Source organism: Erythrolamprus reginae, chromosome 4 (assembly GCF_031021105.1).
Source record: "Erythrolamprus reginae isolate rEryReg1 chromosome 4, rEryReg1.hap1, whole genome shotgun sequence".
NCBI lineage: Eukaryota > Metazoa > Chordata > Lepidosauria > Squamata > Dipsadidae > Erythrolamprus > Erythrolamprus reginae.
This window is the reverse complement of record NC_091953.1, coordinates 2721009-2741961: the sequence shown is the minus strand read 5'-3', so window position 1 is coordinate 2741961 and position 20953 is coordinate 2721009. Positions and strand designations below refer to the sequence as shown.

The 20953-nt window shown below is 45.0% G+C and overlaps 2 protein-coding genes across 5 annotated transcripts in view; one reads left to right on the top strand and one right to left on the bottom strand.

Moving 5' to 3' along the window:
* The window catches only part of RELT (RELT TNF receptor), a 57124-nt gene extending 46275 nt beyond the window's left edge, over window positions 1-10849 (top strand). Inside the window, exons 5-11 of the mRNA XM_070751612.1 lie at window positions 161-246; window positions 1783-2040; window positions 3845-3925; window positions 4253-4334; window positions 6320-6544; window positions 7937-8120; window positions 10203-10849. Of these exons, the coding sequence (XP_070607713.1) occupies window positions 161-246; window positions 1783-2040; window positions 3845-3925; window positions 4253-4334; window positions 6320-6544; window positions 7937-8120; window positions 10203-10214 (928 nt within the window). The 3' untranslated portion in view covers window positions 10215-10849. The remainder of the gene's footprint in view (window positions 1-160; window positions 247-1782; window positions 2041-3844; window positions 3926-4252; window positions 4335-6319; window positions 6545-7936; window positions 8121-10202) is intronic.
* A 3349-nt stretch (window positions 10850-14198) lies between these two features.
* Window positions 14199-20953, bottom strand: part of FAM168A (family with sequence similarity 168 member A) — an 86611-nt gene continuing 79856 nt past the window's right edge. For all 4 annotated transcript variants that reach the window (XM_070749470.1, XM_070749473.1, XM_070749471.1 and 1 more), the window contains one exon: window positions 14199-20190. The gene's annotated coding sequence lies outside the window, so the exon portion shown is untranslated. The remainder of the gene's footprint in view (window positions 20191-20953) is intronic.

Genomic DNA, 20953 nt, shown 5'->3' with positions numbered 1-20953 from the left:
CCCTTTTCCCGCAGAGTACAAGATGGATGGGCTCCCTGCCCCTTTCTCAGCTGTCTTGGAAACCTCCACCTGCTCCTTCCCGATGGACGTTTTGATGGTCTCTTCTTTCTTTTCCAGCCCAGGGTTTTTTCTTACCTCTCCTTGTTCTGCTTTCTTGAAGGTACTACAATCCAGACGGGGAGACGGGTCCCACGAGTAGCTGCCTCCCTTGCCTCTCTGGCCCCAGTGGAGCGGATGAATGCCCAGGTGAGACCAAAGGAGGGCAGGAGCGAAGGGATGAATGAACGAGCCCTTGCTTGAAACCCAGCCTGATAGGATGTATTGTGAACAGATATACAGGGTTCCCGTCCCCTGTCCTATTGCTCTCCTATATCTCCTATACCTTTCCTCTATTCCTATATCTCTTCTTCTATTCTTTCATTGATATGTTCTATTACTATATCTTCTTTTCTATTGTTTCTTAGATATACTGTATTTTACTATGAGTTTCTCCTCTATAACCTTCATCATGTATTTTACTATGTGTATATTGATATAAACCCACTAAAACCCTCATTGTGTATCGGACAAAATGAATAAATAAATAAATAAAGTGTTCCCTCGATTTTCGCGGGGGATGCGTTCCGAGACCGCCCACCAAAGTCGAATTTCCGCGAAGTAGAGATGCGGAAGTAAATACACTATTTTGGGCTATGAACAGTATCACAAGCCATCCCTTAACACTTTAAACCCCTAAATTACAATTTCCCATTCCTTTAACAACCATTTAGATTATTACTCACCATGTTTATTAAAGTTTATATAAAAAAAAATTTTTTAAAGGCGGACGAAAGTTTGGCAATGACATATGACGTCATTGGGTGGGAAAAACCACGGTATAGAGGAAAAAACCGTGAAGTGTTTTTTTAATTAATATTTTTGAAAAACTGTGGTATAGATGTTTCGCGAAGTTTGAACCCGCGAAAATCCCAGGGAAGAGCCTTCTCTGTGGTGGCCCCGGCTCTCTGGAATCAACTCCCCCCCAGAGATCAGAACTGTCCCCACCCTCCTTGTCTTTCGCAAACTACTTAAGACCCACCTATATCGCCAGGCATGGGGGAATTGAGACCTCCCCCCCAGGCTTTTATAGTTTTACGTATGGTATGCGTGTGTTGCATGGTTTTTAAATGATGGGGTTTTAGATGCTTTTTTAATGTTAGATTTGTTTACATTGTCACACTGTTTTATTATTGTTGTGAGCCGCCCCGAGTCATTGGAGAGGGGTGGCATACAAATCTAATAAATTATTATTATTATTATTATAAAGGGGAAAGCAAGTGGGTAGTTAAAGTATAAAAGGTGCAAATTAAATTACTGGTCCACGTACTCTTAAATAGAAACGTATAAGTGTATTTTGTGAAGAATTAAGGTATATAGATTGATGTGTGGTGGAGCAAAACAATAAAAACTTTATTCAATAAAAACGTTATTCAATAAAACTTTATTCAATAAAAGCAATGATTGATATTAGTTATTAACAAAATACTACATTTTATTCATGGAATATTAGATGGTATACTGTATTGTTGGAATGTATGCTGAGAGAGAAAAAAATTAAAAAATTAACACCAAAATCACTACCGGAATGTAGCACCTTACTGTTCCGGTATAGCAGGCCATCCCTGCTTACAACGGTCACTAAACGAATGAATATAAGTCGAGGCCTGCCTGTATTCCTTGCCCCCCAGGACCCGTCAACAGTGCAGTGTTCTCGCTGACCTCTTCCAACCCTTTTTTCCAAAGGCGCCAAAAAACGACCAGCCCGCCTGACCCGCAACGCCGAGGCCCATCCGAGACATGGCGAGAAGATGACGCTGAACGGCACCCGGGATGGGAGGCCGGACGACAGCGCCACGCAGTACGCGGTGCTGGCCATCGTCCCCGTCTTCTGCATTATGGGTTTGCTCGGGATCCTTTTCTGTAACCTGCTGATGAAGAAGGGCTACCGCTGCACGGCCCAGAAGGAGACGGACGAGGAGGCCACCAAATCGGACAGAAACGGTGAGTGGGGAAGGATACCGCTTGTGTGATAGCGCAAGCTCTTTTTCTGGCAACGCCGGGTCGGGCTCTCACTGTCAGTTGGAACTCTGCACATGCTTTTTGAGCTGGGGCATCTGATCATTGGCTCAAGGCAGAGGCGGGTTCGGACCGGTTCGGCCGTACTGCTAGCAACATGCTGGTGATGTCATGGAATCGCAAGCGGACTCACCGTCTCCTGGCGATTGGCCCAAAGTCACCCAGCCAGTTTTCACACATTATTATTATTTTATTATTATTATTTATTAGATTTGTATGCCGCCCCTCTCCGTAGACTCAGGGCGGCTCACAACAATAACAAGAACAATGTAAAAAACAAATCTAATAATTTAAAAGAAACACTAAAAACCCCATTATTAAAAGCAAACACACACACAAACATTCCATGTATAAACTGTATAGGCCCGGTGGAGATGTCTCAGTTCCCCCATGCCTGATGGCAGAGGTGGGTCTTAAGAAGTTTACGAAAGGCAAGGAGGGTGAGGGCAACTTTGATATCTGGGGGGAGTTGGTTCCAAAGGGTCGGGGCTGCCACAGAGAAGGCTCTTCCCCTGGGTCCCGCCAAACGACATTGTTTAGTTGACGGGACCTGGAAAAGGCCAACTCTGTGGGACCTAACCGGTTACTGGGATTTGTGCGGCAGAAGGCAGTCCCGGAGATATTCTGGTCTGGTGCCATGAAGGGCTTTATAGGTCATAACCAACACTTTGAATTGTGACCGGAAACTGATCGGCAACCAATGCAGACTGCGGAGTGTTGGTGTGACATGGGCATATTTGGGGAAGCCCATGATTTATTTATTTATTTTATTTATTTATTTATTTATTTATTACTTGGATTTGTATACCGCCCCTCTCCGAAGACTCGGGGCGGCTCACAACACGTGGAAACAAATCATAAATAATCTGACAATTTAAAATATTTAAAGATTTAAGAAAGACCCCATATACTAACAGACATACACACAAGCATACCATATATAAATTAAACATGCCCAGGGGGAGATGTTTGCTCTCGCAGATGCATTCTGCACGATCTGAAGTTTCCGAACACTTTTCAAAGGTAGCCCCATGTAGAGAGCGTTACAGTAGTCGAGCCTCGAGGTGATGAGGGCATGAGTGACTGTGAGCAGTGAGTCCCGGTCCAAATAGGGCCACAACTGGTGCACCAGGCGAACCTGGGCAAACGCCCCTCTCGCCACAGCTGAAAGATACGGCTGAACTAGAATTCACCATCTCCTGGTGATTTGCCCAGCGTTACCCCGTTGGCTTTCATGCCTAAATTGAGATTAGAAGTCGCAGTCCCACAGTTTCTAGCCTGCTGCCTTCATCATTCAGATACAGAACAATTAGAACTCAGACCACACGTTTCCTGAATAGTTTTTATCCCAGAGCTATACTCGCACTTAACAACGAACTAAAGGGTCACCATCAGTGAACTGTTGGACAATATTACTCGGTTTGTCATGTAGATGGTTGAGTGGTTCACGGTGGGGAATTTGTAGTGGGTGGGACATTTATTCTATTTTTTATTCTATTTTTAAAATTTACCTATTCTGATTTTATGTATGGTGGGACTGGTGTCTGGGTGTCACAGGACTTTTGTTGCCAATGACAATTCGTTGTTTTTGACAATGACAATAAAATTATTATTGTTGTTGTTGTTGTTTTGTTGTTGTTATTATTATTATTATTATTATTATTATTACTATTAAACCAAACTGGTTTTCAAAAATTGGGGCTCTTAACTGTGCGAACTTCCTTTTTAGGGAACAGTTCGGGCCATAAAACCGAAGACGGCAACGAGGATACGATCGGGGTCTTGGTGCGGCTGATCACGGAGAAAAAAGGTGGGCTCACTTTCAAGTGCCATCCTTTACAGATTTGGTTCCCATTTGTGAGTCCTGTCATGCCTTCCTGCCATATAGTGTCAGATCAGAGAGTTTTCTGGGGGCATCATGGAGTTTATTGGTCATTGCTGTCTTCCAAGATATGTGTCTGTTTGTGTTGTGTGTTGTGTGTGCGCACACGCAAATTTGAAACCCATGTTCCTCTGACGCACTGGATGGTTTAAGCCACTGCTGCAGAAATTGTGGTTATTTTTGCGTTTGCGATGCAAAAAAGAGATAATATCTCCCCTTGAACCCTCAATTTCCCCTGAAATTTCTTGCCCACAGAAAACGCAGTTGTCCTGGAAGAGATGCTGAAGGAATACCACAGCAAGCAGCTCAGGCAGCCGATTTACAAGCCTGTGAACAAGTAGGTCACCCACTTCCCTTCCATGGGGGGGGGGGGGCAACACTCTCGGCTTTTGTAGCCTTTCAGCCCTAAGATGGTAAATGAGGTGACAGAAGGAGAGAGAGAAAACATTGGATGGGTGGGTGGGTAGGTAGGTAGGTAGGTAGGTAGGTAGGTAGGTAGATAGATAGATAGATAGATAGATAGATAGATAGATAGATAGATAGATAGATAGATAGATAGATAGATAGATAGAAGATATAGGAAGGTAGGTAAGGAGAGAGGGAGGGAGGGAGGTAGATAGATAGATAGGTAGAGGGTAGATGGGTAGATAGATAGATGATAGATAGATAGATAGATAGATAGATAGATAGATAGATAGATAGATAGATAGATAGATAGATAGATAGATAGAAGATATAGGAAGGTAGGTAAGGAGAGAGGTAGGTAGATAGATAGATAGGTAGATTGGTAGATGGGTAGATAGATAGATAGATAGATAGATAGATAGATAGATAGATAGATAGATAGATAGATGATAGATAGATAGATAGATAGAGAGAGAGAGAGAGAGAGAGATGATAGATAGATAGATAGATAGATAGATAGATAGATAGATAGATAGATAGATAGATAGAAGATATAGGAAGGTAGGTAAGGAGAGAGGTAGGTAGGTAGGTAGATAGATAGATAGATAGGTAGATGGTAGATGGGTAGATAGATGATAGATAGATAGATAGATAGATAGATAGATAGATAGATAGATAGATAGATAGATAGATAGATAGAAAGAAGATATAGGAAGGTAGGTAAGGAGAGAGGTAGGTAGGTAGGTAGATAGATAGATAGGTAGATTGGTAGATGGGTAGATAGATAGATAGATAGATAGATAGAGAGAGAGAGAGAGAGAGAGAGAGACAGACAGACAGACAGACAGACAGACAGACAGACAGAAGATATAGGAAGGTAGGTAAGGAGGTAGGTAGGTAGATGATAGATAGATAGATAGATAGATAGATAGATAGATAGATAGATAGATAGATAGATAGATACATACATACATACATACATACATACATACATACATACATACATACATACAGTGGGGGGGGGAGTATTTAGTCAGATATCAGTTGTGCAAGTTCTCCCACTTAAAAAGATGAGAGGCCTGTAATTGACATCATAAGTAGACCTCAACCATGAGAGACAACATGAGAAAACACATCCGGAAAATCACATTGTCTGATTTTTAACAAATTTATTTGCAAATAGGCCCAACCCATGGGCCTAGAGAAAAAAAGGAACAGTGACGTTCCTTCAATATACCAGGGTGATCTGACAGAAAAAAACATTACATGCATGCATGCATACATACATACATACATACATACATACATACATACATACATATATATACACAGAGAGAGAATTGATAGATGATAGATATAGATTAGATAAAATATTGACAGAGATAGATAGGTAGGTAGGTAGTAGAGAGAGGAGGTGGTAGATAGAGATAGACAGATAACAGCTAGCTATAGAAATACAGAGCTATTTAGATATATAGTGGTATATGCATGTATATGTATATACGTTGCTCTGGTGGCCCATATCTATCTATCTATCTATCTATCTATCTATCTATCTATCTATCTATCTATCTATCTATCTATCTATCTATCTATCTATCTATTTATGTCACATATCTTTGCTGGATTTGATAATTAAGGGAGACTAGATCTATTTTGGCCTTGTTCTGGCCTCATCAGCTAGCCATACCCGCACTAGGATTTGAACCTGCAGCCTTTGCCTTGTAAGGCAGAGAATTAACCTTTAGGCTACAGTATCGAATCCCTTCAGCTCTGTGCCATGCGACACAATATATATATATATGTGGACTTTGAAATCCAACCCATCTGAGCCAGTTCATCTCCTGCTAAGATCTAGCTAAAGTGCCCCCTTTTTCTCTTGTCACCCCAAATGACGGTCGCTTCTGCCCCATCTAGGTTGCACCTCCTGCCCCAGATCCCCCACGTTTGCCGGCATCAGCACCATCTCCATACCATCCAGGGTCTGGCCGTGCGCTCGGGCCCCAGCTGCACCCGCTGCAGCCACAAAAAGTGGCCGGAGATGCTGAGAGCCACTGAAGCCGTGTCTACAAGTGTTCTGCCTGGCAGCCAGGCCCCAAAACCGCCCCGTCCAGGGGAAATTACCATCCTCTCCGTCGGCAGGTAAGGTCCCAGGTGCGCCATTGAATGACTTGCCAAGCCAGAGTGTGGTTCAGCCACATAAAGAGCTGATAGATAAATTAGTGAAGATTGGGCTTCATCCCTGGATAGTTCAGTGGATTTGCAGCTGGCTGAAGCATAGACATCAGAGAGTTATTGTTAATGGCGAGTATTCTGAGCAGAGCCTGGTTACAAGCGGTGTGCCACAAGGGTCTGTTCTGGGTCCTATTCTTTTTAATATGTTTGTGAGTGACATAGGGGAAGGTTTGGTAGGGAAGGTTTGCCTATTTGCCGATGACTCTAAAGTGTGCAATAGGGTTGATATTACTGGAAGCGCCTGCAATATGGCAAATGATTTAGCTTTACTAGATAAGTGGTCAAAGCAATGGAAACTGCAGTTTAATGTTTCCAAATGTAAAATAATGCACTTGGGGAAAAGGAATCCTCAATCTGAGTATTGCATTGGCAGTTCTGTGTTAGCAAAAAGAGAAGGATTTAGGGGTCGTGTTTTCTGACAGTCTCCAAGTGGGTGAACAGTGCGGTCAGGCGGTAGGGAAAGCAAGTAGGATGCTTGGCTGCATAGCTAGAGGTATAACAAGCAGGAAGAGGGAGATTGTGATCCCCTTATATAGAGCACTGGTGAGACCACATTTGGAATAATACTGTGTCCAGTTCTGGAGACCTCACCTACAAAAAGATATTGGTCAAATTGAACGGGTCCAAATACGGGCTACAAGAATGGTGGAAGGTCTTAAGCATAAAACGTATCAGGAAAGACTTCATGAACTCCATCTGTAGAGTCTGGAGGACAGAAGGAAAAGGGGGGACATGATCGAAACATTTAAATATGTTAAAGGGTTAAATAAGGTTCAGGAGGGAAGTGTTTTTAATAGGAAAGCTGGGAAGGTCATTAGCAGCTAATTAGGGCTGAAAAAAACCTACATTCAGAGTTCAAGACACACCCTAATTATCAGCCTCTTCTAAGGAGATAAAAGGTGCATCTTATACACCAAAAAATACGGTATTTCATTTCATTTCAAAACCTTGTGCCTGAGCCTTAATTGGCAGCTAATTTGTGTGTGTGTGTGTATGATGACTGTATGTATGTTTTTATATATTGGGGTTTCTTGTTTTTTAGACTTTTTAAAATGTATTATTGTTATTTTAGATTCTAACTATTAGATTTGTCATTGTATATTGTTTTTATCATTGCTGTGAGCAGCCCCGAGTCTACGGAGAGGGGCGGCATACAAATCTAATTAATAATAATAATAATAATAATAATAATAATAATAATAATAATAATAATAAATAATTGCTGCTCGTTTGCCACATGCAACAGAACAGGGCCCAGGTTGCAACTCCACAGTTACCTTTGCTTTATTTTGCTCCCAGGTTCCGCGTGGCCCGTATCCCTGAGCAGAGACCGAACCCGACAGAACTGAAAACCATCTCCGAAGGGGTGGGGGAGGCTGAGCCCAGTGAGCCCCCTTACGCCTCCCTCACCCCAGAGCAAAAAGCACCGGTCAGCAACGGAGCGAGACTGAAAAGGCCCTCCGTGGCAGAGGGACAGCAAGAGGTAATCCAGAGGGCGGGGCAGGGGGGTCTCTTTTAACGTCCAAGGGAATGTCAAGGAGAGGGTGGAAGACCCCCGGAAGCGTTGCCCGTGGACAGAAAGCAAGCCGGTCTTGGGATGTCTTCCCAAGATACCAGCCAGGATTTCCATGACTTAGAAAACACCAATAAAAGAGAATATTTGTAGGTCAGGGAGGAATTCTGGGGTCTTTGGTGCTCTCTGAGCTGGGTGGTTTTGTTGGGGAGGTTTAATTACCCAGTTATGAAAGACCATCAGTGCTAAAAGGGAGGCGGTTTTGTAGAGAAGACGAGGAGGAAGACAACTAGTCATAGCAATAACACTTAGACTTATCTACTACTTCATCGTGCTTTTCAGCCCTCTCTAAGTGCTTTACAGAATCAGCCTCTTGCCCCCAACAATCTGGGTCCTCCTTTGACCCACTTTGGAATGACGGAAGGCTGAGTCGACATTGAGTCGGTGATCAGATCTGAGCTGGTGAACTACCGCAGTTGGCTGAAGTAGCCTGCAGTGCTGCACTCTAACCACTGCGTCACCCCAGCTGTCTTCCTTCCTTCCTCCCTCCCTCCCTCCCTCCCTCTCCTTCTGTCTCTTTGTCTTCCTCTCTCTCTTGCAATAGCATTTAGACTTATATCCTGCTTCATGGTGATTTTACAGCTCTCTCTAAGCAGTTTACAGAATCAGCCTCTTGTCCCCAACAATCTGGGTCCTCATTTGACCCACCTCGGAAAGACGGAAGGCTGAGTCAACCTTAAGCTGGTAGTGGGAGCTGAGCTGCTGAACTACAGCTAGCAATTGGCTGAAGTAGCCTGCAGTGCTGCACTCTAACCACTGTGCCATCCTGGCTCCAGCACCAAGGATTCCACTGTTGTGGCCCGTCCACGTCCTGCTCAGCTGGTCACGGATTCTGAGGATTGAGAGATGGGTGTGAATTGGTATCCTAGGCCAGTGTATTTGGCACCTGAGTCTGATAGTGAGGTCGGAGAGGATGTGGGGTCAGAGGCTGAAAGCCAACCAAGCCCTGTTGCACCTCCAGATGTGCCACTTGACTCAGGAAAAGAGCCTCTTCTTGATGCCAGGGTATGCAGGGCTGTTAGAAGGCAGGAGTGGCTGAGAAAGAGGAGGTCTCTGCATGAATAGATCTCCTCTTGCTCAGCCACTCATAACTTCTGACACTCCTGCGCACTCTAGCATCAAGAGGTTCTTCCTCTTCTCCTGAGTCACTCATGGGTGCCTGAAGGTGCAACAGGGCCTGGTTGCCGTTCAGCCTCTGATGCCACATCCTCTCCGACCTCCTCACTATCAGACTTGGGTGCAAAGTTCACTGGCTTAGGATACCAACCCACACCCGTCTCTCGATCCACAGAATCCTTGATCAGCTGCGCAGGATACAGATGGGCCACGACACCCACCAGACTATGGGCCCCTTGGTGGTCTCTGAATTTGGCACATTGTATGACCCAACTAGGGAACATCAATCTGTCTAGTCTGGAGGACAGAAGGGAAAGGGGGGACACGATAGAAGCATTTAAATATGTTAAAGGATTCAATAAGGTTCAAGAGGGAAGTGTTTTTAATAGGAAAGTGAACCCAAGAACAAGGGGGCACAATCTGAGGTTAGTTGGGGAAAAGACCAGAAGCAACGGAAGAAAACATTATTTGACTGAAAGAGTAGTAGATGCTTGGAACAAACTTCCAGCAGACATGGTGGGTAAATCCACAGGAACTGAATTGAAACATGCCTGGGATGAACATAGATCCATCCTAAGATAAAATATAGGAAATAGTAGAAGGGCAGACTAGATGGACCAGGAGGTCTTTTTCTGCCGTCAATCTTCTATGTTTCTATGTTTCTATCAGTGCTAGAACGGAGGGGGGGTTGCTCTCCATTTATATATGGCTTTAGAGCAGTGTTTCCCAGCTGGCTGGGGAATTCTGGGAGTTGAAGTCCAAATATCTTCAAGTTGCCAAGGTTGGGAAACACTGCTTTAGAGAGCAAACCCCATTTGCTTCCAATCCCATTGATGGCCATGTAATTCCACCCCTTCTCTCCCTCCCCCTTTGCAGGTTGTCATTTGACTGCCCCGTGCGGCCGAGAAGATGGGAGCAACGCAACCTTTGTGGACGCTATGTGTCCAAAGCGCCTTCCCGGCTGCAGCGCATGTGTTGGGCATTGGCGAAAGTGACGGCCGGACGGCTTTCCTTGGACCCCGTCTGGGTCAGACTCTGCTGAAGGGGGGTGGGCAGCTCCAGGGGAGACCCTCCTGCAAAAAAAACCCACTTCAAAGGACCAAAGACGATGGCCGGAGGAGCCCCTTTGTTTCCGTTTTCCTTTTGCACGTGGCTCGGACACAACAACCAGGCCGGGTAGGACGAGAAAGAAAAAAACTTATTATTGCAGCCTGGCATTGAGTGGAAGCGTGGAACCTCCGTCACTTGGAGCTGGTGGCCGTGTGGACTCTTCTGGGCAACCCTGCAGAAGTTGGTTGCTGAATTTTTATTTATTTTGGGAGGGGGGGATTTCCTTGTCTTCTCAATTTAGTCGCATCCCCTGGGGTTTCCTGGTGGTGTTCCATTCCAGGTCTGGAATTGCTGAGCATCTGAACTCAGCTATGCCGAGGATGGTGTGTGTGGCTGATGGGTGGCGTGCGAGTGTGGTTGTGCGTGCAAGAGGCGGCAAGATACATTTGAGTGCCTGTGTTTATATGTGTGTGAGAGAAAGATGGAAAGAAAAGAAAGAAAGAAAGAAAGAGGAAAGAAGGAAGGAAGGAACAGAAGGGGGAACGGGAAGGAAGGAAGAGAAAGAAAGAGAGGAAGGAAGGAAGGAACAGAAGGGAGGGAGGGACAGAAAGAAAGGAAAGAAAGAAAATGGAAGAGGAAGGAAGGAACAGAAGGAAGAAAGAAAAATAAAAATATTACAGCTAGTCCTCGACTTATGACGATTCAATTAGTGACCCTTCAAAATTATAACTGGATCAAAAAAAGCAATTTATGACTATTTTTCACATTTATGACCAATGCAGCATCCCCCTAGCGATTAAAAATTGGCAACTGACTCGTATTTACGACTCTTCCAGTGTCCTGGGGTCACATGTTTTGCGACCATCAGTGGGGAAGCCAAATTCACTTAATAACCGTGTTACTAACTGCAATGATTCACTTAACAACCACGGGCCAAAACAAAAGTCATCAAATTACAACCAACTTCCTTAGCAAAAGAAAATTCTGGTTCCTGTTGAAGTCATAAGTCGAGGGCTAGTTTTTTCCCCCCCTATATATTATTTATGCGGGCAGAGCATCGTGGGAGCGCCTGGACTCCTCCACATGAGTGGGCGCCTCCGTGTTTTTGTCCCTAAGTTTATTTATTGCCAACCCTTCATGGTGTTATGTAAAAAAGAAGAAAAAAAGTTTCATTTCTAAATGTTGTTAAATAAAAACCAGAAAACAAATCGGTGGTTGGTGGTTGCCCTTGTTTTGTGCAGGGGAGGCTGGGTGGTAGGTGAGGGTCAGGGAGGTGTTGAAGTCTCTATGTCAGGGGTCTCCAACCTTGACCACTTTAAGACTTGTGGACTTCAAGTCCCAGAATTCCTCAGCCGGACATGAATGATAGAGTTGGAAGAGGCCAGAAGGGTCATCTAAGTCAGGGTCTCCAACCTTGGCCACTTAAGACTTGGGGACTTCAACTCCCAGAATTCCCCAGCCAGCCATGAATGATAGAGTTGACCAAGGCCAGAAAGGTCATGTAAGTCAGGGGTCTCCAACCTTGGCCACTTTAAGACTTGTGGACTTCAATTCCCAGAATTCCCCAGCCAGCCATGAATGATAGAGTTGGAAGAAGCCAGAAGGGTCATCTAAGTCAGAGGTCTCCTACCTTGGCCTCTTTAAGACTTGTGGACTTCAACTCCCAGAATTCCTCAGCCAGCCATGAATGATAGAGTTGGAAGAAGCCAGAAGGGTCATCTAAGTCAGGGGTCTCCAACCTTGGCCACTTTTAAGATTTGTGGACTTCAACTCCCAGAATTCCTCAGCCGGGGAATTCTAGGAGTTGAAACCCACCAGACTTAACGTTTATTTTATTTATTTATTTATTTATTTAGTCAAGTACCTATACAGAGATATATTTATATACATGATTTGCCAAGATGAGTTGCCAAGGTTGGATATCCCTGTTGTAAATCCCTGCTTACAACCACCCAAACCCTGGTCAACCCCCCCACCCCATCTTGACTACTGTAATGTTCTTTACATGGGGCTGCCCTTGAAAACTACCCAGAAGCTGCAACTTGTTCAAACTGCAGTGGCTTGTTTTGGTTTTGCGCAAGTCTAGATGCTAAAAAGCACCCAAATGTGGGTTTTTTCCCCTAAAAAGCACTTGGACTTTCTGGTTTTCTTCCCCACCTAGTTATTCTTCTCAAGATTATACGTGATCAAATGCCTGATACTCCTTATTTATTACTTCTGGTCCTTCTCCGTCCATCTGCAAGGGTGATGTCCAGATTTGGACCCGAGAAACCCAACTCAATTGGACTTCCAATTGTTTTGACCACCTTCATGGCTAACCAAGTCCTTTCCCTGTTGTAAGCTGCCCAGGGTCTTCCAGGAGTTGGGCGGCATTTAAATTAAATTAAAATTTTAAAAATAAATACTTGTGTACTTGCTGGCTGGAGAATTCTGGGAGTTGGCCAAGTTTGAAGACTTCTGACTTACAGGGTAAAAAAATACAGTACATTGCATGAGAATTGGGGAAGCTGATTTGGCTGCCTGTGCACCGTTGCAAGGGATCCAGCAGAGGGAGCTCTCGCACAAGAAGCTGAACATAGAGAGGAGAGGAAAGAAGGGGAGAAGAAAGATTGCATTACAAAGTCCTCGATATACGACCGTTCCTTTAGTCATCATTCCAAATTACACCGGCACTGAAAGAAACACGACTTGGGACCATTTTTCACTTTTGCAGCCTTTAAAATTAAAATTCAGGCCTTGCCAACGGACTCAAATTTATGTCGCAGTATTCGGGGCTCATGCAATTCCCCTTTCGTGACTGTTTTGAGCTGCAAAGTTGAAGGCCGGATTTATTTAACAACGGTGTTACTAATTAAACCAGCTGCATTGATTTGCTTAACAAAGGCGGCAAGGTGGTGGCAAAACGGGACAGAACTCCACCATCTTGCTTAGCAATGGGGTTTCGTTCCAGTCATATCTATTAAATTAATTAATAGATAAATAATAAATAAATAATAATACTTGTGGACTTACTAGCTGGAGAATTCTAGGAGAAAAGTAGCAGAGTTAAACATTAATAAAGAGAAAATTAAAATTACAACTAAGAATGTGACTAAAAGAGAAATGTAAGAACTAGAAGAAAAACTACGGATCCAAATTGTAGAGGTTACGTATTAAGGAGTAACACCATAGGAGAAGTGTACCACTACTAAAGAAGATAATTATATGATGTTACTTAAAAAAATAGAAAAGCAATTACAGAAATAGAATAGACTGCAAATATCACTAATGGGATGAGTATCTGCTATTAAAATGTCAGTATTGCCCAATTTTTTATATTATTTTCGAACAATTCCGATTAAATTGGATAAAATTGAAGAGGACTTCGAAAAGTCTTGAATCCGCTAAGCAAAAATTGAAAGCAGACGCTTGAATCAAGAGACGAGATCTCGGTGGGATTTTTTTCCTTCTTTCTTTTTTGGAAATAAGTTTAATCGTTATTGAATGTTCTACATCTTACAGTAAATATCGTACAGTTACAAACGCTTGGCTTTAGATCGGTCAGGGGAGATCCGATTTTTCCCAATGAAATCATGATTATTATGAATTTACATATCATATTCACAAGTTCGAACCGAAGGTCCAGGGGTCTTTTCAAACACACCAGTTCTCGCCTCCCCACAAAAACACACACACACACACACACACACAAACAACTCTGCTGGGTTAAATCCTGAAAAGTTGAAAAAAAATATGGAAGACTCTCATTTCCGGTAATTTAAAAAATGTTCTAAAAGCAATGAACGGAATTAATTCTGCGGATTGGATAATTTCAGAAAAAATATCTCAAAAGTCTTGCGTGCACTACAAATTATTTTATGCAAGAAACTTCCAATGCAAGTAGTCCCCGACTTATAACCATTCATTTAGTGACTGTTTAAAAGCAGTGGAAAAAACTTGACTTATGAACCATTATCCCTCTAACAATGGCTGCTACGGTCAATTTGCATGCATGGCAACTTGTTCGTGGTTACGGACTCTCGGGGTCACCTGATCCCCTTTTGCGACTGTTGTGGTTAGCTCTGGCCCAGCTCCTGCCCCAAGGACTGTGGATGTGGGGGAGACATCCACATGCCGCAGGCCTGTTTTGCTCCCGGTGGAATCTGCTGATGAAGGCTCTTCTGACCAAGAAGACATGAGTGACTTTGACCTTTTGTGTGCTGATTTTTCCCCGCTTTGAAACTAAACCAAAGCCAAGTGTGTTTCACTTTGTGAAAGAAGGACTGTGAATTGCCTCACAGCTGCAAGCTAAGTATCACAGAACTGATAAGGGACTTGTACAAATTACCAGTTTGTTTGGAGACGAGGGCTCTTTGCTATCCCAAAAGAGGGCTTGGTTTAAGTGACTTTTCATTAGAAAGAACATTGTTTTGAATTTTCAAACGTGTGCGTGTGTCTGAAATTTGTACCTGTGAATTTTTGGGAGGAGTCTACCAGAGAGCCTGACAGAACAGCGACTTTCCAACAAGCAACGGGGGAGCCAGGTTCAACTTAACAACCTTGCCGTTAATTGCGGCGATTGATTTAACAACTGTGGCGAGGTTGCAAAATGGGGCCAAATTCATTGAGATGTTTCACTTAGTAATGAAAATTGAAGGGTTGACCTGCTCCTCCAGGGGCAACGATTCGCTTAAGAAACGGGGTAAGGAAAGTTCAGAGATTTCTCGCTTAGCAATATAAATTTGACGCTCAATGGTGGACATAAATTAGGGACTCTACCTACAAATGCCTCTACTTACGAACTTTTCTAGATAAGAACCGGGTGTTCAAGATTTTTTTGCCCCTTCTCAAGAACCATTTTCCACTTACAAACCCGAGCCTCCAAAACTGTAACTGGAAAAGGCAGGGAGAAGCCTCTGTGGGGTCTCTCTAGGAATCTCCTGGGAGGAAACAGGGCCGTAAAAGGTGGGGAGAAGCCTCTGTGGAGCCTCTCTAAGAATCTCCTGGGAGGAAACGGGGCCGGAAAAGGTGGGGAGAAGCCTCCCTGGGGCCCCTCTAGAAATCTCATGGGAGGAAACAGGGCCATAAAAGATGGGGAGAAGCCTCGGTGGGCCCCACTAGGAATCTCCTGGGAGAAAACAGGGCCGGAAAAAGTGGGGAGAAGCCTCCGTGGGGCCTCTCTAGGAATCTCCTGGGAGGAAGCAGGGCCTCCACCCTCCCTGTGGTTTTCCCAATCGCATGCATTATTTGATTTTACATTGATTCCTATGGGAAAAATGGCTTCTTCTTACAAACTTTTCTACTTAAGAACCTAGTCACGGAACAGATTAAGTTCGTAAGTAGAGGTACCACTGAACTTGTATAGCAACCAGGGGAGGGGTTAGTGAAGCTTGTTTCCTAATCAATGGGGAAGCGGGTGCACGTGGGAGATAACCCTGGAATCTGGACAAACGCAGATGGCTTTCAACCGCCAACGCAGGTCATCTTACGATTCGTTTACTGGCCGTTCAAAATTATGACGGCATTTTAAAAAATGGGACTTCCAAACAGTCCTCACTGGCGACCACTGTCGCATCCCTACGGTCCAATGATCAAATTTCGTATCTATGACAGTTGTGGCCGGGGTGGTGGTGGTCAGGTGATCATCCATTTGCAGCCTTCCGACAGTCAATAGGAAAGGGGGAGCTGGATTCACTTAATGGCCATGAGATTGATTTAACGCCGGCAATGATTAGCCGGACTGATGTGACCAAAAGGCGTGACCCATTTAACAACTGCCTCACTTTGCTGATTCCTACTGTGGTCGTAAGTCCAAGGACTACCTGTATAATTCCATCTTTTTGTTCCTGAAAGGGGCCACAAATCTATAGGTCCCAGGATTCATGTCGGGGGTCATTTGGAAGGGGGGCTTCCAATGCTACCCAGCTCTCTTGGTCGATTGCCACCCCTCCCCCCATCAGATTTCAGATTATATACTTTATACAGCTATATACACCTGGAAGTCCGAACCGGAGACCAGAGCTGCTCGGAGCGTGATAGGGAGGACCGGCTGGCTGGACGTCCGGCCACGCAGTTCTCCAGCAAAAATGGGCCACCCTAGTCCCAGAATAACAGAAGAAGAGTTGAAAGGGACCTTGGAGGTCTTCTAGTCCAATCCCCTGCTTAGGCAGGAAACCCTACACCACTTCAGACAAATGGTTATCCAACATCTTCTTAAACCCCTCCAGTGTTGGAGCATTCACAACTTTTGGTGGCAAGCTGTTCCACTGATTAATTGTTCTGTCAGGAAATTTCTCCTTAGTTCTAAGTTGCTTCTCTCCTTCTTTAGTTTCCACCCATTGCTTCTTGTTCTATCCTCAGATGCTTTGGAGACTAGCTTGAGTCCCTCTTCTTTGTGGCAGCTCCTGAGATATTGGAAGGCTGCTGTCGTGTCTCCCCTGGCCCTTCTTTTCATCAAACTAGCCATGTCCAGTTCCTGCAACCGTTCTTCGTGTTTTAGTCTCGAGTCCCCTAATCCTCTTTGTGGCTCTTCTCTGCACTCTTTCTACAGTCTCTACATCCTTTTTACATCGTGGCGACCAAAACTGACTGCAGGATTCCAAATGTGGCCTTACCAAGACCTTATAAAGTGATATTAACACTTCTTGTGATCTTGATTGCATCCCTGTGTTAATGCTGCCTAGAACCGTGTTGGCTTTTTTGCCAGCTGCTGCACACAGCTGGCTCCTACTGAATTAACTCTCCGTCGATTCCTAGCAAAGGTTGATTGGCCAGACATCCTTCCCCTGGAGTACCATCAGTGAGGAACAAGCACTGTGACAGCATCTCTCTTTATTAGATTTGTATGCCGCTCCTCTCCGTAGACTCAGGGCAGCTTGGTTGGTTGGAGAAAACTCATTTATTTTATTTTATTTATTTTATTAGATATCTAGGTCTCCTCCTGGTGGGGAGTTCCATTGGTCCTGCTGCTTCCCTTCCTTTGGGGGGGGGGGAGAAAGACCTCCACAATACGTTCCCATAGCCCCATAAGGGGATGGTGTTTCTTTTAATGCTAGGTATCGTCTCTGCACCTGTTGTGGCCCATTTGCGTCCTGCTCAATTAGCAATGGATCCAGAGGACTCAGAGACAGTGGAGATGCAGTACAAGTGGCCTGTGTTCCTGGCCCCTGAGACCGACAGCGAAGAGGATGTGGTGTCGGAGGCTGAAGAGCAACCAGGGCCTTCTGCACCTCCTCAGATGAGTGACTCAGGAGAAGAGGAGAAGCCTCTTCTGGAGAATAGGGTGCGCAGGGCCTCTAGGAGGCAAGAGTGATTACTCAGGACGAGGTTTACTTGTGGGTAGCACTGCTGGCTATTGGGCCACGCCCTCAGGCTATTTGGAATCATGCATCACTTCAGCGCAGATAACAACATCATTTATCCTAGAAATCTAGTTTCCGCTCCTATATTTCGGGTTGCGTTTCAAAAAAAAAAGTTGGCTTTCTTGATGAGCTTTAGGCTTCCAGCCAACTTCTGTAAATCTATGATAAGGACTATTGCTCCAATTTAGCAATTATTGCTGGGTTTACTTATTCTTGGGCTTCTGGCCAGCTGCTAAGACTTTTATTAGCAGTAAAATCTTTAATCCTAAAATCAGTGGTGTGTATCTTATTTTGGGGGGGACTCGGTGCCAGGACAGTATCTCCCCCATCTCAAGTGGGTTCCAGACAACCTTCATTTGGGTGCCCTCTGTTCTATCTAAGCGAGGAGACCCCAGAAATTGATAAAAATTGTTCATATCATCCAATAGTTAAAAGTCAAAAGAATGTTATCAGGAACTGGGCAGCGGTCCATGGCTAATGACTTTTCTGGGCCGAAATCCAAGAGCTCATTAAAGTCTCTTTCAAGGGTCTATTAATCATTCAAAACTCACAGCATTTTGGCAGAAGTCCCGGATGAGCAGTCTGTGGATATTTAAAGCTGTCTGGAGGTAAACAGGATCTCTACAGCACAGAGAAACACACCTTGTCATTGTTGGAACGTTGTCGTTTGCACTGATTCCTCGCGAGACTTTCCCTTATATAGTACCAAGGCGTGGCCAAGTGTTCTATAGAGCTCCAAACCTCTTTCTTCTCAAATAATCTTGCCTGGTCATAGTTTTGTGCACTCTTGTATCTATAAGTGGTTCTATATCATCCCGAGTCACTCAATAACACCTATGGGGGAGCCACAGCCTCTGGTTGACTTTCAGTCTCTAACTCCTCATCCTCTTCACTCTCAAACTTGGGTGCCAAGAACACTGGTCTAGGATACCAAAACGCATTCGTCTCTTGATCTTCGAAATCCGTGATCAGCTGAGCAGGACGTGGACCAGCTATTGAGCACATCCACAGTAACATTTGGCCACCACCGTTCATCGTCCAGAGACTATTGACATTGACCTTGAACAATGGGGGTCCAAAGGGATGGAGAACCCAACCTAGAACCCAAAAAGACTAGCGAGGTCATTTGGTGAGGTCAGTGCTGCCCAGAGGAAAAAAATCCTCTTTGATTAAGGAGATCCTTGAAGGCCACCTTGATTCAACTGGAATAGATGGGAGATTGGACTGCCATTGGTCAGAAATGATGTAGTCGTCTCCTACTCTCCCTCTCAGTTCCATTAATCCACAATTGTGTGGGCAGAGATGGAAGTCAACTTGTCCAAACAAACAACCATAGAATCTCCTCATTTCTGTTGACCTCGGGGTTGGAATTTCTTTTGAGCTAACAAGGGGGAAATTTTGGGGTCTTCCGCTTCACCTCGTTACAGTTAGTCCTCGATTTATAAGTTTGTTTTAGTGACCATTCAAAGTTACGACAGTGGCGCGGGGGGGAAACGATTTAGGGATCGTTTTTCATACTTACAACCATTTCGCTGTGATCAAAATTCACACTTGGGAAACCTGTCTCCTATTTATGATGGTCGCTGTATCCGGGTGACATTCCCCTTTTGCGATGTTACGACGAGCAAAATCAACAAGGAGGGAAAGCCAGATTCGGATAACGACCGCGTGAGTGACTTTTAACAACCGCAGCGATTCTTTGAACGACGGAGGCGAAGAACGGTTGTAAAAACAGGGGGGTAAAATCAACTGAACAAAATGTCTCCCTCGGCAACAGTTTTGGGGCTCTGATATGGTCATAAGTCAGGGACTACCTGTTATCACCTCCAGAAGGTCCATTTTGAACGGGGTGGGGGCAAAATACCAGCCAGAACTTCCACAACAAAACTCTGCCCCCACCCTTTTAAAGCAACACACATATCCAATGCATTAAAAATAAAATAAAAGAAAGCAAAAAAGAGAGGGTCTCAATCAGGGTCCAGGCTGCCATTTTGACTTTTTTGACCCCTTCTCATCCACAAAAGGGACCCCCTTCTAGCGGCCTAAAATTAATGGGAAGGCTGCCCCTCTTTATTGGAGGGGAGGGGAAGAACCCCTAAAGAGGGAATTTCCAACCCCCCCAACCCGTTCTGTTCCCCCCCCAACCCTCCGAGGAACCCACATGGAGCCTGAACGTCTAGATGGCCTCAGCAGGTCCCGGTGATGCTCAATGGAGGGAAATGGGGGCAAAAATCAACAATAGGGCTGGCAATGGGGTGGGGGATGGGGGGCTGGAAGAATAGGGAAAGGGGGGAAGGGGCTGGCTTTGTTCCCTCCTAAAAAATCAAATGCAAAATTGAAAACTCAAAGGGGACCAGGGAGGTGGGCGGGTTTTGGCTGGCAACGGCCCGGAGGGAGGGGGGAGGAGGAGGGGGGGCTGTGGGGCAGCTGCTCCATCATCGTGCCTGGTTACATCCGAGGTCTTGACTCCAGATCTGGTGAAGAGCGGGGGAGAGAAAGGAAGAGAGTTTGAGACCCGAGTTCAAATTTCCTTTTCCATCTTTATCTCCTCTGCTGTGGAAGGCTCCGTTTTTCTTAAAAGTTTCTCAAATCTCCATGCTTCCTCCTTCCCTCTTTTCCCTCCCTTCCTCCCATCCTCTCTTTCTTTTCCCTCTCTCTCCTTCCTTTCTTCCCCCCTCCCTATCTTCTCCCCTCCCCTTGCTTCCACCCTGCTTTCTTCTCCCTCGTTCCCCTCTCATTTCTCCCCTCCCTCCCTCTCCCTCTGTCCTTTCTCCTTCCTTATACTCTTCCTTCCTTTCTCTTCTCTCTTCCCTTCCTCCCTTCCTTCTTTACCCATTCTCTTTCCTTCCTTCCTTCTCCCTTCCTCCCTCTTCTCAGTCTCCCCCATCTTCCTTCCTCTCTACCTCCCTCCCTCCCTCTCCTTTCCCTTCCTCCCTCTCTGCCCTATTCCTTCATTTCCTTCCTTCCTCTCTGTCTCCCACCCTCTCCTTCCCAACTCTTCTCTGTCTTCTTCCTTCCCCTCTCCTCCCTCCCTTCTCTTCCCTCCTCCCTCCCTTCCTCCTTTTTCTTCCTTCCTTCCCCTTCCTTTCTTCTCTCCCTTCCTCTTTTTCCACCCTCCCTCCCTCCCTTCCCTTTTCCCTCCCTTCCTTTCTTCCTCCCCTCCCTCCCTCCCCCTCTCCTCCCTTCTCTTCCTTCTTCCCTCCCTTCCTCCTTTTCCTTCCTTCCTTCCTTCCTTCC